Below are 15,684 nucleotides of genomic sequence, written 5' to 3' on the forward strand. Positions count from 1 at the left end.
TCTACCTGGAGTTTAATCTCACTGTTTCCTGTTCTTCACCTCCCATCCATTCATCCATTCCTCACTGTGAAACCTGGTGCCTCTACCACTTCCTGAAAGCTCTCTCTTCCAGAACACCAGCCCCAGCTTCCCTGGCTTCCTCAGAATCAGAGCCAGCACCCCCCAACTTTGTGTGACGCGCTCTCCTCTTGGCTCTTGGGCCTCGTGCTCTGGGTTTTCCTTAACCTTCCTGGCAGTTCCTACTCTTTCCCCCAACAGGCCCTGCTCCTCTGCCTGCCTCTTATGTGGTGATGGTCCTCAGGCTCTGTCCCTCTGCACAGCCCTCTGGGTGACCTGACTCCTCAGTCACCGCCCTCATGTGCCTGGTGTCTACTGCAGAGCCTGGAACTCGCGGAGGGACGGTCAGCTGCTGTTCATACCCCACTGAGAGTTCCCACAGGCCCCAGCGTCAGTGTGTCCAGGACCTGACTCACTGTCTTCAGGCCACATAGCTGGTCCTTCCAGCCCCCACTTTCACAGGCTGGGAGCCGAGGGGATGTTTCTCTCCCACACCCCCCACGGCTGCTTCTTCATCAGGTTCTGCCAGCTGCTGATCAGTTTGGAAATAGCCCAGTGCCTTTTCCCCACACCAGCCTCCGTCATCTCTTCCTAGGACCTATCTCAGGTCTCGCTACCTCCAGTCTTGTCCTCCATCCCATTCCACCCCCAGGGGTTCTGTACATCAGAGCCATTTTATACATTTACCGGGCATGTTCTGTGTCCTGGGTCCTCTGCCACACCACAGCTCTAGATCATCTGGCCTCTCCTTGCCCCCCAAGTACAGGCCAAGCTCCTTAATGTGGCTAGCCTGGCCCTGCTTGTTTCTGCAGAAGAACCTTTCAGCACTTGCGCCACACCCCAGACACCCCGTGTTCCCCGGTCATTCTGCAGTCCCGGGCTGTGCCTGGCCTCCCACCTCGTGCTATTCCTGCCACCCCACCTCTCCGCCTTGCAAGCCTGCAAGGGTCAGCCTAGGAGTCACTTCCCAGGAAGCCTCCCAGCTGTGTGTTACTAAGTTCTTCCAAAGAGCTTCACAGCAGCGGAGTTTGCCTCTAGAGAGCGCTCTTCACCTGGTTGATGCACTTACCTGGTTCCTCCATTAAACTTAGAAGTTTGAAGGCAAAGGCTACGTTGTATCATTGTACATCATTGTTTCCTCTGCATCCAGGAGTGCCTGGTACATAATACTTACCCCTTAAATGCTTTATCTGGGCAGTGAATGCTGGCTCCATTGTATTACACACTTTCTGCATTTATTGAAACCTACTGTATCTCATGCACTAAGCTATGGCACTTAATAAATGCAATGGAAACTCAAAGTGTCAGAATCCTCAGAGAAAGCTGGCTAGAGTGAATTCTTGACTCTGGTGCCGTGTGGGTCGTAATCTGTTCTGGAAGCGAGAGTTTCTGTATGGTTGGGAGTTTATTCTTTTAAGTGCTTTTGTGCACCCACATAGTTACCTGTTATCTCCCTTTACAGGGTCATTGAGGTTCATTGCGCCTGCCACCCTAAGCAACAGGGAGCCCTCCATCTTCTCTTTAACTTTGCTTCTTCTTTTCCTTACTGTCAGTGTCTACCTGACTCGTTCCCCTTCACTGCTTCAAATTCCATTACAGCCCTCACTGTGCCAGCCACTAATGAGCTCTAAAGACATCTGCCCTCAAGTGCTTCACTTCCTTGTCGCTTACTTAGCAAACATTAATTGCATGCATTCTAGGTCCTTCCAAGTGTTGCCCATCTTGACTTCAGAACTTGGCCTTGAAACGGCCTTTTTTCCAAATAAATCACGGCTGTCAGCTGCTTTTGTGTGACTTGCCTGTCTTCTCAAAGTCAAGTGTGAAAAAGAAACTGAAGCTTCCATCTGACGGGAGCTCTGCTGTTTTCACAGGATGCTGACCCAGCACCAGGTCACCCCACAGACATGCGCTGTTTAGTCCGGCTCTGGTGGTCCATGTTGGAACTCGGAGAGCCTCAGAGAGACATGGCTCCCATAGCCTGTGCCCCAGAAGCATCCTAGCCCCTTTGAGGTCAGAAACAATAGTGCGTTCATCTTTGTTTTCCTGGTGCCAGTTATGTTTGTGGAATTAGCAAAGGATGGAACGAGGGAAGGAGAGAGACATGGAGAGAGGGAGGGAGAGAAGAGGGGCAAAATTGGAATTGAGAGATGAGATTCCTTCCAGGGTAAGAAGTTAGAGATGTCAGATGGAGGATTTGGTAAACGGGTTCATTGCTTCCTCGTGTGTATGAAATTTCCTCCCAGGGAGTATCTGATGTGCTGGAAGAATCTGATACCATAAACACTGAAACGAATACTCCAAACCTGGAGAGTTTCCAATAAGGTAAGAACTAACAGTAGGAGAGTTATGTAATGGGAAAAATCTTGAAACTCCCGAAGGTTACAACTCTAAGGAGGAAAAAACCCAAGCTTTCTGAAGAAATCCACTGTTATGAGGAGCTGGAGCAGTAACTTCTGATTAACATGTATTGTTTCCATTATGAACCTCAAACCATCTAGATTTGAGTGTCCTGTTATCTTTTCTCCATCTGCCCCTAAAGCAAGCTCATTTGTGTTGCTGGGTTTAAATAGTGTGAAAAGGTCTTTATTTTTTTCTGTTTCCATTCAACATGCAAAACCTATTTGGTATTAATTTTAGAGCAGAAGCTAAATTGGTTTCATCTCACATGCCAGCTTCACTGGATTGGCTGTGGCTTACTGGAGTGTTCAGAAGGATTCTGAAGCTGTATATAAGCTAACGGGGGGAAGTTCCATGCAAAGGGATGAGGAGAGTTGGAGAGTGTGCATGCCAAGTATTTGTTATCCCTGTTCAAGAGGAAAGTAATCTGGTGAAAGCAGGGAATAGCGTCCTTCAGATTTTGACTCTGAAAAGAGTCAACAGAAATTGTTTTAATTTCATCTTTATTCAAAGCCTGAGACTGTTGGTCTTCAGATCATGTTCTACAGTCTTTTGAATATAGTATCTTTGTGAATAGGGAGAAAAAGAGAGTTGAGTTTATTAACGGTGTTTAAATCTTTTCCTCTAACCTGTTGATATCTGATAGTAAATCGGACTTCATGACTGTAGAGAAGGGCAGGAACAAGAGACTGTTTTAGAAGTTCCTCCAATATAAGTATTTTCCAGTGGTTATTTCAGAAGCAGTTTAAGCTTCTGAAACTTGAGTTACAGCTGGACTCTCCTTAGCCTGTAACTTGTGTTACATGTTGATAACATGGAATCTAGAGGTGTGCATTGGGAATTAGAGTGTGCACCTGATCTGCCTTTTGGGAAATCTATATGCAGGTCAGGAAGCAAAAGTTAGAACTAGACATGGAACAACAGACTGGTTCCAAATAGGAAAAGGAGTACGTCAAGGCAGTATATTGTCACCCTACTTATTTAATTTCTATGCAGAGTACATCATGAGAAACACTGGACTGGAAGAAACACAAGCTGGAGTCAAGACTGCTGGGAGAAATATCAATAACCTCAGATATGCAGATGACACCACCCTTATGGCAGAAAGTGAAGAGGAACTAAAAAGCCTCTTGATGAAAGTGAAAATGGAGAGTGAAAAAGTTGGCTTAAAGCTCAACGTTCAGAAAACGAAGATCATGGCATCTGGTCCCATCACTTCATAGGAAATAGATGGGGAAACAGTGGAAACAGTGTCAGACTTTCTTTTTTTGGGCTCCAAAATCACTGCAGATGGTGATTGCAGTCATGAAATTAAAAGACGCTTACTCCTTGGAAGGAAAGTTATGACCAACCTAGATAGCATATTCAAAAGCAGAGACATTACTTTGCCAACAAAGGTTTGTCTAGTCAAAGCTATGGTTTTTCCAGTGGTCATGTATGGATGTGAGAGTTGGACTGTGAAGAAGGCTGGGCACCAAAGAATTGATGCTTTTGAACTGTGGTGTTGGAGAAGACTCTTGCGAGTCCCTGGCACTGCAAGGAGATCCAGCCAGTCCATTCTGAAGGAGATCAGCCCTGGGATTTCTTTGGAAGGAATGATGCTAAAGCTGAAACTCCAGTACTTTGGCCACCTCATGCGAAGAGTTGACTCAATGGAAAAGACTCTGATGCTGGGAGGGATTGGGGGCAGGAGGAGAAGGGGACGACAGAGGATGAGATGGCTGGATGGCATCACTGACTCGATGGACGTGAGTCTGGGTGAACTCCGGGAGTTAGTGATGGACAGGGAGGCCTGGCGTGCTGCGATTCATGGGGTCGCAAAGAGTCGGACATGACTGAGTGACTGAACTGAACTGAACTGAACTGAGGAGTGACTGGTAGCTTTGACCTGCCACCAGACAGAGCAGGCATTTCTACAAATGTGTGTAGCACTGTCCACACCGAGGAAAACACAAAACACACACAGTCATCTCATTGGAGGGCTTTTTTTGTCAGACAGAGAAACTAAAGCTTGACCGGTGATTTTAGCTCTCCATACCAGGAGCAACTTGGTCTGTAAGCCCCTGGGCCCTCATAGGCAGCCAGTAAATAAATATTCCTGAGTGTCCTTCATGTCAGTTATAGACATCACAGATGTAATGAGAAGACCCTGGAACCCCTGGCCTCAAAGAGCTTCCCTGCTAGTGAGAGGAAACAGACAAAAGCAACCTGACAAATAAATGCTTTAGGCTTCCCAGATGGCTCAGTGGTAAAATCCTGCCTGCCAATGCAGGAGACTCGGGTTGGATCGCTGAGTCAGGAAGATCCCCTTGAGGAGGAAGTGGCAACCTGCTCCAGTATTCTTGCCTGGGAAATCCCTTGTACAGAGGAATCCTGGTGGGCTACAACCCATGGGGTCGCAACAGAGTCAGACATGACTTAGTGGCTAAACAACAACAACCAGTAAGTACACATAAAAAAACAAAATCCAAGGTGACCAGGAATGGTGGTTGGAGAAGTTAACATTTGAACTTAGCCTGGGATGATGTAATTAGATGTAACTGGTGTTGTCAAGGTCTTGGGGATGACCTTTCCATGCCAGAGAAACAGCAAAAGCAAACATGTCCAAGAGATGAAGGAAACTCAGTGACTGGAGCAGAGGGAATGCACAGGGTCTTGTCCATTAGCCCTGATGTCTGCTAAATTGGTGGTGGTGGTGGCGGTGGTTTCTTGTAGGCCTTTAACACTTTTATTGCACTTGCTGAACTGCTTTTAGGTAAACCTAGTCATTTGGTTGGGCAGTGCCTGCCTGTCTGTATAGGGAGATTATTAAGAATTCTGTAGGTTGAGGTGAAACTTGTTACGGGCATAACTACCTTTGAGGGAGGTGTGTGGTACAGGTAGGGCCAATTTCTGCCCCGGAGAGCTTGTGCAGATTGGTAGGGGTGCAGTGACCAGTGACCACAAGCAGATTAGCTGGGTGGGGAGGGAGCAGAACGACACCATGGAGAGCTGACCTGCCCCCTAAACAGTCTCACCAAGCTCCCACTTCCTCCTGTGTGCTGGGCCTTCCTGCCCTGGCTGCCTGCTCATTGTGTCCCTAGACACTTCAAAAGCAACTTGTCACAGAAGGGACCTGTTCCCACACATCTGAACTCCCTCATCTCAGCTGCTGGCTGAAGTCTGGGCTCTGGCCCCTAAGCTGGAAACTGGCGAGTTGTATACACTCCAAGCCCTTTCTCTCCTCCGTGGTGCCTCTGTCCCTGGTTGCCTTTCTCCCCAGGCCCCTCCCCTGGCAAGGCTAACCTGGTCCCTCCTAGAGGAAGCCATCTCTGCCCTCGGCAGGCTGGGCTCCTCTCAGCTCCCCAGCCAGTCCACTTGGCACCCTGCTGGTCCTTTCCCTCAGCGTGGCCTCCGGGAGGCTGTGAACTTGTGGGCAAGGAGCAGGTCATAGTCATCAGGTGCTCTTGGCTTCTTGCACCCAGGAGGGCTCCATCCATATGCAGTAACAAATGAGCAGGTGAGCAGGCTGTCTTCATAAGGAGTGATTTTAGTTATTTATTCTCACCAGAGGGACATCAAGGGAAGATTAGTGCTGAACATGGGTAACTGTTTTCTTCTTTATATTCCTCTGAATTTATTGAAGTTGCTTACATAAGCAACTATCAATTGCTTTTAGAAATTTTTGTGGGGAAATGTATGCAACATAAAATTTACTATTTCAGCCATTAATAAGTGTACATTTCACTGACATTAAGCACACTCACTTTGTGTGCAACCGTCGCCAGCATCTCCAGAACATTTTCCCAAACAGAAACTCTGTACCCAATAAGTAATAACTCCCCATTCCCGCCTCCCCCAGCCCTTGGCAGCCACCACTCTACTTTGAGTCTCTTTGGGTGTGACACGTCTAGGGACTTCACGTAAGAAGAATCATACAGTATTTGTCCTTTTGCGTCTGGCTTATTTCACTGAGCATGGTGTCTTCAAGTTTCCTCTATGTTGTAGCAAGTGCCAGAACTTCCTTCTCTTAAGGCTAAATATTTTATCATATGTATGCACTGTATTTTGTTTATCCATTTATCCAATGATGCACATTGTTCTCACCTTTTGGCTGCTGTGAATCATGTTACTGTGAACGTGGGCGTGCAAATATCTGAGTCCCTGTTTTCAACCCTTGTGGGTATATGCCAAGAAGTGGAATTGCTGGATTCTATGGTAAAATCATTTTTACAATTCAGAAACATTTCAGCTAGTTCTGAAATGGTCATTTCAGCTCAAACCAAAGGTCACCTTCAGACTGGGGGTGGTGTAGAAATGCAGGCTGAAATTTCAGACCTTTGTTTTCATGACTTGTCTCATGCTTGGTGACGTGAAATGTTTTGTTTTCAAGTGTGGTTTTACTTTTTTTCTTACAGCATCAAGCTGCTAGCTGTGCAAGAACTACTTGACAGAGAGGCCCTGGAAAAGGTAAATATTTTATTCTTCCTACCCCAGATCCATAAACTTAGAGCAGAGTGCCACACAAAGGAAAAACTCCACTTTCTATTGCCAGAGACAGCACTTGCAACAAAGTTGGTCTGTAGTAAACCGTGCAGATTTTTAATCAGAATGCCCCCATATTGCTCATAGGCCATTAATGCTCGCAAACTCTCCCTTGCTTGGCATTTTCAGAGTTGAGTAAAAGCAGAGGCTCACTTTGCTGTGGGCCAGGCTCTGGAGCAGGCTTTCTGTGCCTGGAAACACCACACACCCGATGCTGCCAGCGTGCCAGATTCTGTCCTTCCCTCCATCTCTGCTTGTGTGTGTTTTTGTCTGAGCTTGTGGATGCCAAAATTAAGGCAGCGAGGTGAGGGAACTTGCTCTAATTAGGAAAATTAGCTAAGTGGCAGAGTAAGGATTTGAGGCCCATAGTTTTATTTCTACAACCATTGTTTTTTCTGTTGAATAGTCAAATTCATGTGTCTGAACTCCTTTGAGGGCTACTTCTGCGGTTTGGGAAACCCCGTCCCACACGTGCCCTGGAAGGAGCGGTCAGTGTGTCTCAGTTCTCCACGTTCAAGTCAAGCACTCAGCTGGGGCCTTTTGCCAGTCGTGGGTTCAGTCTGTGTGCTGCGTGGTCCAGGTGCCACCCCGGGGCCTCCCAAGCGGTTCCCTGGGTGGCTCAGGACTCTTGCCGAGTATGTGGCCATGGTCATTAATTAGACTCTCTAAGGGTAATGTAGAAGAAAATGGTTAGCGAGATAAGCGCCCAAATGATATTATTCATATAATTTAAAATATTTTCATTAGTGGTCAGTCTGCTGGTTGTCACTAAAGCAAATAAAGTCTTTAAGCACTGGGCAGTGATGTGTGGGGAGGGAGGTATCTATCTGAACTCTGGCTCTGAATTTCACATCCCTCGAGCCTTATTTGTATTACAGATGGAACAAGGATGGTGCTGCCTGCCTGACCTCAGAGAGATGACATGAGAACCAAATGAGTTAGTGCAGCGGAAGGGCTTCCTAAGTGCCAAAGTTATCGACTCATTAATTCTTAACTACTCCTATCAATTCTTAATCCAGCCATTAAAACATACTAAGTGTACATGAAGATTCTTTGTATATTCTTGAAACTTTTAAAAAGTTACCCCTCCAGAAACAATTTTCTTCTCAGTATTCACTACAGGTATTTGTTTACTCTTCAATTAAAAAAAAATTAGACAAAACTGGTAAACGCATGGCAACCATGTGCTAAGGTGCATCAGCACAATAGAAACACAGGCACCAAAAATATCTATAGCTCTTTAGAGTTGTGTTAACGCCCTTTGTGGAGAGGCCACACAGCCAAGCCGGTGTGGGATACTAACAGCTTGTGGAGTCCAACGGAAAGGGAGCTTATAGGGTGGGGTTTGGAGAGCTGGGCCCAGAGCCACCTCGTCCTTCTTAAGCGGGTTACCTTGAGTTATCAGCCTTCTCTGTGGTTTACTTTCCCGGTCTGTAAAGTGGGACTCTTTATAACCCAAAATCCACAGAAGATTTGAGAAGATCAAGTAGACAGCCTATGTAAAGGACTTAACTCCATACCTGGCGCTCAGTGGTCCCGCAGAGTCAGCTACTGCCCGTGTTGTTTTCCCTTCCTCTCCCTCCTCCCTCCCTCCCTCTTTCTCACCACACATGATGATGGTTTTGTACTGTTCCCCTGTCTCCACAAATGAGCAGTGGAAAGACCAATACGATAGTTTAAACATGCGCAGGGGCCAGCTAGGAGCCAGGGTCACTGAGTTTCCTTCTTCCCTCTCTTATTTGTGTGTTCATTCATTCACTCACACTGCAGGCTTTTGTTGAGCTTTCAATATGCAGGGCAAGTAGCAAACATTTCTAGAAAAGTCCAGAAGTGATCAGTAGACTTGAGCTTGGCAGCCGGTTGTATCGAGTGACACATGGCTTATACTGGCCTAGTGCTATTTTTTGCAATAAGATCGGTTCAGTTCATGTTAGAATAAGATACATTCCCTAAAGAGCCTTATAAATTACAGATTCTCACCTACCCAGACAAACTAAAGAATCACCAAGGAAAGTTCTCAGTAAACCATAGCAATAGCTTTGCTACTCAGAGTGTGGTCTGCAGACCGACAGTATTGTAAGCATGTTAGAAATGCAGAATCTCAGGCCCCATTGCCTGATTCAGTTTGCATTCTGACAAAACCCCAGGTGGTTCACGTGGACCAAAGTCTAAGAAGTTCTCCTGAGGAGTATCAGTTACTGTCACGATCACTGCTGTTGACTAGTCCAGTTTCATAGAGAACCTCTGAGGTGTCAGCTTTTTGCCTTAGTGGGCAATCAGGCTTGCTTTCTTGCGTCAAAAGAGAAGTAAAACATCAGAAGTCTATTTGTAAGCACTCAGTTTTTATCTCTAGTTTGCCTGCTTTTTCCTTTCATTGAAAAAATAGGCTTAGTTAATTTAATAAGTGGAGCCAGCAAGAATGACCTCAGACACAACATCCGACAAACTCACACCTCTTTAACTGTCTTTGCAGTTGGGTTTCATGTGGCAACCTGCTTTAGGGTTTTGTAATTACTGAACTCCTTAGATCCTACCACAATGGGGCTGGTCCCTTCCAGACAGTCCCAACAGTGGGAACTTACACATGCCTTTCACTTATAAGATGGAGGCTTTTCTGAAGGAGTCATTTCCCTCACAGCTATTTGTAGGTTAAATTTCACCTGCAAAATATTTAAATTATGTAAAACATAAAAGGCTACAAGCCAGCAGCAGCAGGTTTGTAGCTGCTGCTACAGCTACAAGAATAAGACTTTTAGTGCTTTTTCTTGCTAATGTTAGACAGTGTTGTGATCTTAGCATTTTAGTTCAAAACTAGCAGCCATTTGTCTGATTTGTACTTTCCCTGACTTTAGGTGGAGAGCTTGTCCATTTTAGGAAGTGCCAAGACTTTGTGGGTTTCTACAGAGCTCAGAGGAGCTGTGGGGAGACTGTTGTAGGAGAGTGGGGGTCCCCTTGCAGCCCCGGCTCAGTTTAGCCATTAGACCTGGCAGACTGCCTTCCTCAGAGGCCTGGCCTCTTTCCTTATCCATGTAACAGCTTTCTGTTCCTTTTGTGGATCTTTCCTCTAAAAGTTAAAAGACTTAGGTTTCACAGATGATCCTTGATCACGTTGTGAAGAGAGGAAAATTCTCCTTTTCATGCTCTGTTAATTCTTTCTTTACTCCTTGATCCGGTGATTCTTACTGGTTTTAGGGGCTTCCATGTTTCATCTGAATGGAGAGGAGAGTGGTGAACACCTGCCCAGTGACTGCCATGTGTAGATCAGCAGGTTCCCAGTTTTTACCTCTTCAAACACTTTGTCTTAATTCAAGTGTCATCGTTTGGGATGGAGACTGGGGACATCTGGGAGGTCAAGTCTCTGAATTTCTCTTCTCCATCAACATTGCACAAAGCCATTTCCCAGACAAGTGAAAGTTATTTGTCATTTATTTAAAAAATAAGTTATAGACCATACAATTAATAATTGCTTCTTGTTCTAAAAATCTGTTAGAACTTTGGAAAGTGTTAGTTGCTCAGTTGTATCTGACTCTTTGCAACCCCATGGCCTGCAGCATGCCAGGCTCCTCTGTCCATGGGACTTCCCAGGCAAGAATATTGGAGTGGGTTGCCATTTCTTTCTCCAGGGAATCTTCCTGACCCAGGGATCAAACTCATGTCTTCTACATTGGCAGGCAAATTCTTTATCATTTGAGCATAAGTGTCAGGATATGTGACCTTTCTTTGAAAAAGTGTTCGGGTTTTTGTTTTTTGTCAAATATCCATTAGGTGCCAAAAGCAAGGACTTTCTCTGAGACAGATGTAGGTCTTCCCACCTTCTCTGTTTTCTGTGCTTTAAGAGCAGGATGCTTTTGTTTTTCTGAACTTAAGTCACACAGACTTGTTTCCCAGGCTTTATAGACAGGTCCCATCTAACGCCTTTAAACGTGGCATTGCATGAAAGGAAACAAAAATATTGGTACAGCTTGATTTAGTAAGATCACTTTTCAATGACCCTTTCAAACAGCTTCCTGCAAAGCTGCAAACAATACTTTGGCCGTTCCCTCCAGCTGGAGGTCACCCTCTCCCTGGAAGGGCCAGAGGGCAGGGTACCAGCTGACCCTAAACGAGACCCAACTACACCTGAAGAGCTGTCTGTGAGAGCCAGGTCTCCTGGGGGTTCAGGATGCCCAACTCATAGTTATCGCCTGTCCTACCCCACCTCAGCCCCCACCCTGTTTGCAAAATTGTCTAGGACAAAATGCCTGCCAGTCTCCATGCCTGCTGCTGCGTCTAGACATGTTTCCTAGAATTTCCATTGTGAAGTCCCACTCTTAGTCCAGTTTTCCTGCAGGTAGAGCAGATCATCTCTGTGGCCTCTTGTGCTTTCCATGTGAGATGAAGCATGTACATTTCACCAACAAGCCTCAGACTAGAAAAATTGAACTTGGTGTTTGCACACGGTGGTGAAGCAGGGGCTTTTCCAACTGAACCCTGCTGCTGCTGCTGCTAAGTCGCTTCAGTTGTGTCCGACTCTGTGCGACCCCAGAGATGGCAGCCCACCAGGCTCCCCCATCTCTGGGATTCTCCAGGCAAGAACACTGCAGTGGGTTGCCATTTCCTTCTCCAATGCATGAAAGTGAAAAGTGAAAGTGAAGTCGCTCAGTCGTGTCCGACTCCTCACTACTCCATGGACTGCAGCCCACCAGGATCCTCCGTCCATGGGATTTTCTAGGCAAGAGTACTGGAATGGGGTGCCATCGCTTAGTGGTCAGTAATGTTGGAATTAGAAGTTAGTAGCTTCCTGCATGGAACTCAGCTCAATGTTATGTGGCAGCTTGAATGGGAGGGGATTTGGGGGGAGAATGGATACATGTATATGTATGGCTAAGTCCCCGTCACTGTTCACTTGAAACTATCACAACATTGTTAATTGGCTGTACCCCAAATCAAAATTTAAAAAAAAATTTTTTTAAGTAGTTAGTAGCTTCCTGGAGATTTTCAGAAGGAAACAAGAGGTAAATGATTATCACATAGATTTGTATGAATAAACTAAGGATGCTGAGTGCTTGTATCTCTGATGGTGGTAGGTTATAAATATACACACATCCACATGTGAGTGTGTTTAGTCGCTCAGTCATGTCCAACTCTTTGTGACTGCATGGACTGTAGCCCTCCAGGCTCCTCTATCCATGGGGATTCTCCAGGCAAGAATACTGGAGTGGGTTTCCATGCCCTTCTCCAGGGGATCTTTCCAACCCAGGGATCAAACCCATGTTTCCCGCATTGCAGGCACATATATAAGCTCTAACTTTGTTATTATGCTCTTTTGGAGTGTTTTTCTCTGTGATTTAGACTCCCTGTTAATTTAGTTTGTGCAGCAGTTGAGAGCTTGTGCTGTGCCTAAATCACACTATATGCCAAGGGAGATAAAATTATAAAAATACACTTGAATGGCACATATGGAATCCCAGAATGTCAGAGCTGAGGGAGACTGTTTAATCCACTGAGTCCAGCCCTGTCATCCATCACTTTGCAGACAGGACACAGAGGTGTTGAAGTGTCCTTCTTGCCTGGGCCCATAGCAGTTGTGTTGGTAGAATCAGGACCTGCCCCGGTGGACTCAGTTCTCGTCCAGTGCTCACTTCAGTGTGACCACTGCCTGTGTTCTCTGGTCTCATTTATCCTGGTCTTCAGCTTCAATGGACTGTATGGGGGCTTCTGTCTCTGCATATTCCAGGACTGGGAGCAGATCCAGACAGTTGGTCCCTGGTCCAGGTGATGAAGAATTTAAACCGAGGTCTTCTAATCCTTGGAGCAAAACAGACATGCACTTGTGCTGTTTGTCTCCACGGGCACTCCTTGGTCCAACATCGAAGACAGAGAACATGGGCTGGAGGTTGGAGGAGAAGGAAGTTGGAGGTTCAGGGTTCAGGATGCGGACACTCTCGGGGGAGCATCTGAGCACAGAGGAACTCTCAGTGATGCGAGGGCTACAGAGAGTCGGGGCCACTGCAGAGGAAGGCCATGAGGAACATGGAAGAGGACAGAGAACGTGCTGCAAACACACCCTCCGTAGGGTCAGTGTCAAAATGAATTGCTTCAAGAATCTTAACATAAAATGTGCCTTTTACAAAACAGTACTCTGTGTGGATTTCAGAGCAAGATTCTTAAGCAACCTGGATTTGTTTTTCTCCCGTGCCTAGTCCTTGCCATTGTTGTTGTTTAGTCACTAAATCATCTCCAACTCTTTTGCCACCCCCTGGACTGTAGCCCGCCAGGACCCTCTGTCCATGTGATTTCTCAGACAAGAATACTGGAGTGGGTTGCCATTTCCTTCTCCAGGGGATCTTCCCGACCCAGGGATCAAACCCAAATCTCCTGTACTGCAAGAGGATTCTTTATGGCTAAACCACCAAGGAAGCCCATGCATGCATGCACACTCAGTCGCTTCAGTTGTGTCTGACTCTTTGCAACCCCAGGGACTGTAGTCTACCAGGCTTCTTTGACCATGGGATTTTTCAGGCAAGAATACTGGTGGGTTGCCATGCCCTCTAGGGGATCTTCCCAACCCAGGGATTGAACCTGTGTCTTGCATTGCAGGTGGATTCTTTTATCACTGAGCCACCAGGGAAGCCTAGAGAAGCCCATAGTCAGAGCTTCATTTGAATGCCATCTTGAATAATCAGTATTCATGTATCTGTTAGATTTTTTAAGTGGGTTGAGCCAATCAGTGCTTAATTATGGTCAAACTCTTTGTACTCATGTTCCTGGCTAAATCCCTTCCAACAGACAGCTTGCTACTTCCTTGAAGGGCTAATGAGCAGAAATGGGGGCCCCTGTGGAGCTCAGCCTCCCCCTGTTCACTGCTTGGAGTCTAGCTCAGGCCTGCAGGGGCCACTGCAACCAGCTGCTCACCAGCTCTATTTTGCAGACTGCACACTTGGGTCCTGACCCCATTTGGGAAAGGGCTCTTGGCTGGAATCCCCTGCAGGCCCCTCAGCTGCCAGAAAATGGAGCATCTTGGTGAATTATGGGCCAGGCTTCACAGTTCATTGAACTCCTTATTTTCTTTATTCTTATTCTTTTAAATTTTCTCCTATTCTTTTAAAACCATCACAATATACCATGTATATTTAGGGGCTCCCACTACCTTTCTCATATTATGAAAAGCTTTTATTTGAAGTGAGCAAAAAGTAAAGTTCACAAATAGGACTTTTAAATTGCTTTTAGCTTTATTAGCTTTCAAAGATAATTAAAGTAAACAATGAGGGATCATTTTAAATGTACTATCACATTGGTGAAGGTTTTTAAACAATAATATGTAATACTGAAGTTGTGATAGCACCAGCCTCCCCATTCATTGAGGAGGGTGGTGAGAAGGCACTGTCCTTTTGTAAGCTCTGGAGCAGAATATTTCATTGCCTTTGAGATATCCCTACGCTATGACCAAGGTAGGTTTCTGGGAGTGTATCTAGAGGAAATGATCCATAAAAATGTGGAAAAGCATTTGACAGCGTGCTTTATAATTATGAATCATTGCAGGCAGCTCACTGCTCAGCGGGAAGGGTGAGTTTAAACAGTCTATGGTAGGTCTGCCCATGGACTGGTGTGTGGTGGCCATTAAAACTGATAATCATTAAGCTTTGTATAAATTTGATATAATGTTTACAAAAAGGAGGATAAGCAGTTGTGCCTGCTCTAATTACAACTATGTAAAAGAACATGTATGCATTCTTTCAGCCAATTTTTATTAAGTACTTGTGTCAGGCTTTGTGCTGGGCTAGGAGACCCATACAGCTATTACCAAGACTACTATCTTTCCTATCTACCTGTGACTCATGTCAGTGTTGAGGAAAACATTAGCCGTTACACCCATTTCTCTACCTCAGAAATGCTGCAATACCTTCTCTCATTGCAAAATGGTAGCCTAGTAGGAAATGGGTCTCAGAGTGGATGGCTCACCCTTCCCAGGAAGGCATAGTGCTCAAGGTCTGCAGGGAGGGTCCTTCGCGTGGTAAGAAGCCAGTCAGATGTTAGATGAGACTGCATCCCATTGGCACAGAAACAGCATCCCTTGGGTTATCTTTCTGTGATTTATGGCTTGATCCCATATTGGTTATTCTAAGGAGATTATCTGGTTCATAGAATCCCCGTGACCCCATTCTTCACTCCTTTCTTTCTAGCATCATTTTCTTCCCTGGTAACGTGAGACATCTTTAGGGCTCCTGAAATCTGAAATGTGTTGCTATTGTCCTACTTTCCTCTTTGCTGCTGTCCTATTTCTCTTCTTTTATGTAGTCATAGTTATCTTTTTTTTTCTTTTTTTGCTGCACCCTGCAGAATGCGGGATCTTAATCCCCTGACCAGAGATTGAACCTATGCTCCTTGCATTGGAAGTACAGAGTCTTAACCACTGGGCCTCCAGGGAAGTTCCATACTCATAGTTATCCTGAATGTAAATTCCCACCTTACACAACCAGCCTCTATCCCCTTTCAGCTGTCCTTAACCCTTAGGAGCCTAGCCCCTATCCCAGTTAATCTAATAAATCATAGTTTACTCTTACCAACTTCTAACCCAAAGTATTTTTACTAAAAATGTTTTTTACTTTCTATTAAAAATTATTGTGAGATAATTTTATGTTGTACTTAAAAATTATATATGAAATTACCCATTTTTTGGCATATGTACCTATTTCTGTTTCTATCAGTTCAGTTGCTCAGTTGTGT

General features: G+C 45.5%; 1 protein-coding gene across 5 annotated transcripts in view; it reads left to right on the plus strand.

The window, feature by feature from the left end:
• The window catches only part of EEPD1 (endonuclease/exonuclease/phosphatase family domain containing 1), a 124,327-nt gene that overhangs the window by 75,660 nt on the left and 32,983 nt on the right, over nucleotides 1-15,684 (plus strand). For 4 of the 5 annotated variants that reach the window (XM_086396555.1, XM_086396556.1, XM_086396554.1 and 1 more), the window contains exon 3: nucleotides 6,852-6,903. In XM_086396555.1, coding sequence (XP_086252681.1) covers nucleotides 6,852-6,903 — 52 coding nt within the window. Of the gene's footprint in view, nucleotides 1-3,450; nucleotides 3,597-6,851; nucleotides 6,904-15,684 lie in introns of those variants that run through there. The other variant, XM_086396558.1, reaches the window with a different exon arrangement.

This window comes from Bos grunniens, chromosome 4 (assembly GCF_055505025.1).
Source record: "Bos grunniens cultivar Pamir isolate PY7600 chromosome 4, Bosgru_T2T1.0, whole genome shotgun sequence".
NCBI classification, from domain to species: domain Eukaryota; kingdom Metazoa; phylum Chordata; class Mammalia; order Artiodactyla; family Bovidae; genus Bos; species Bos grunniens.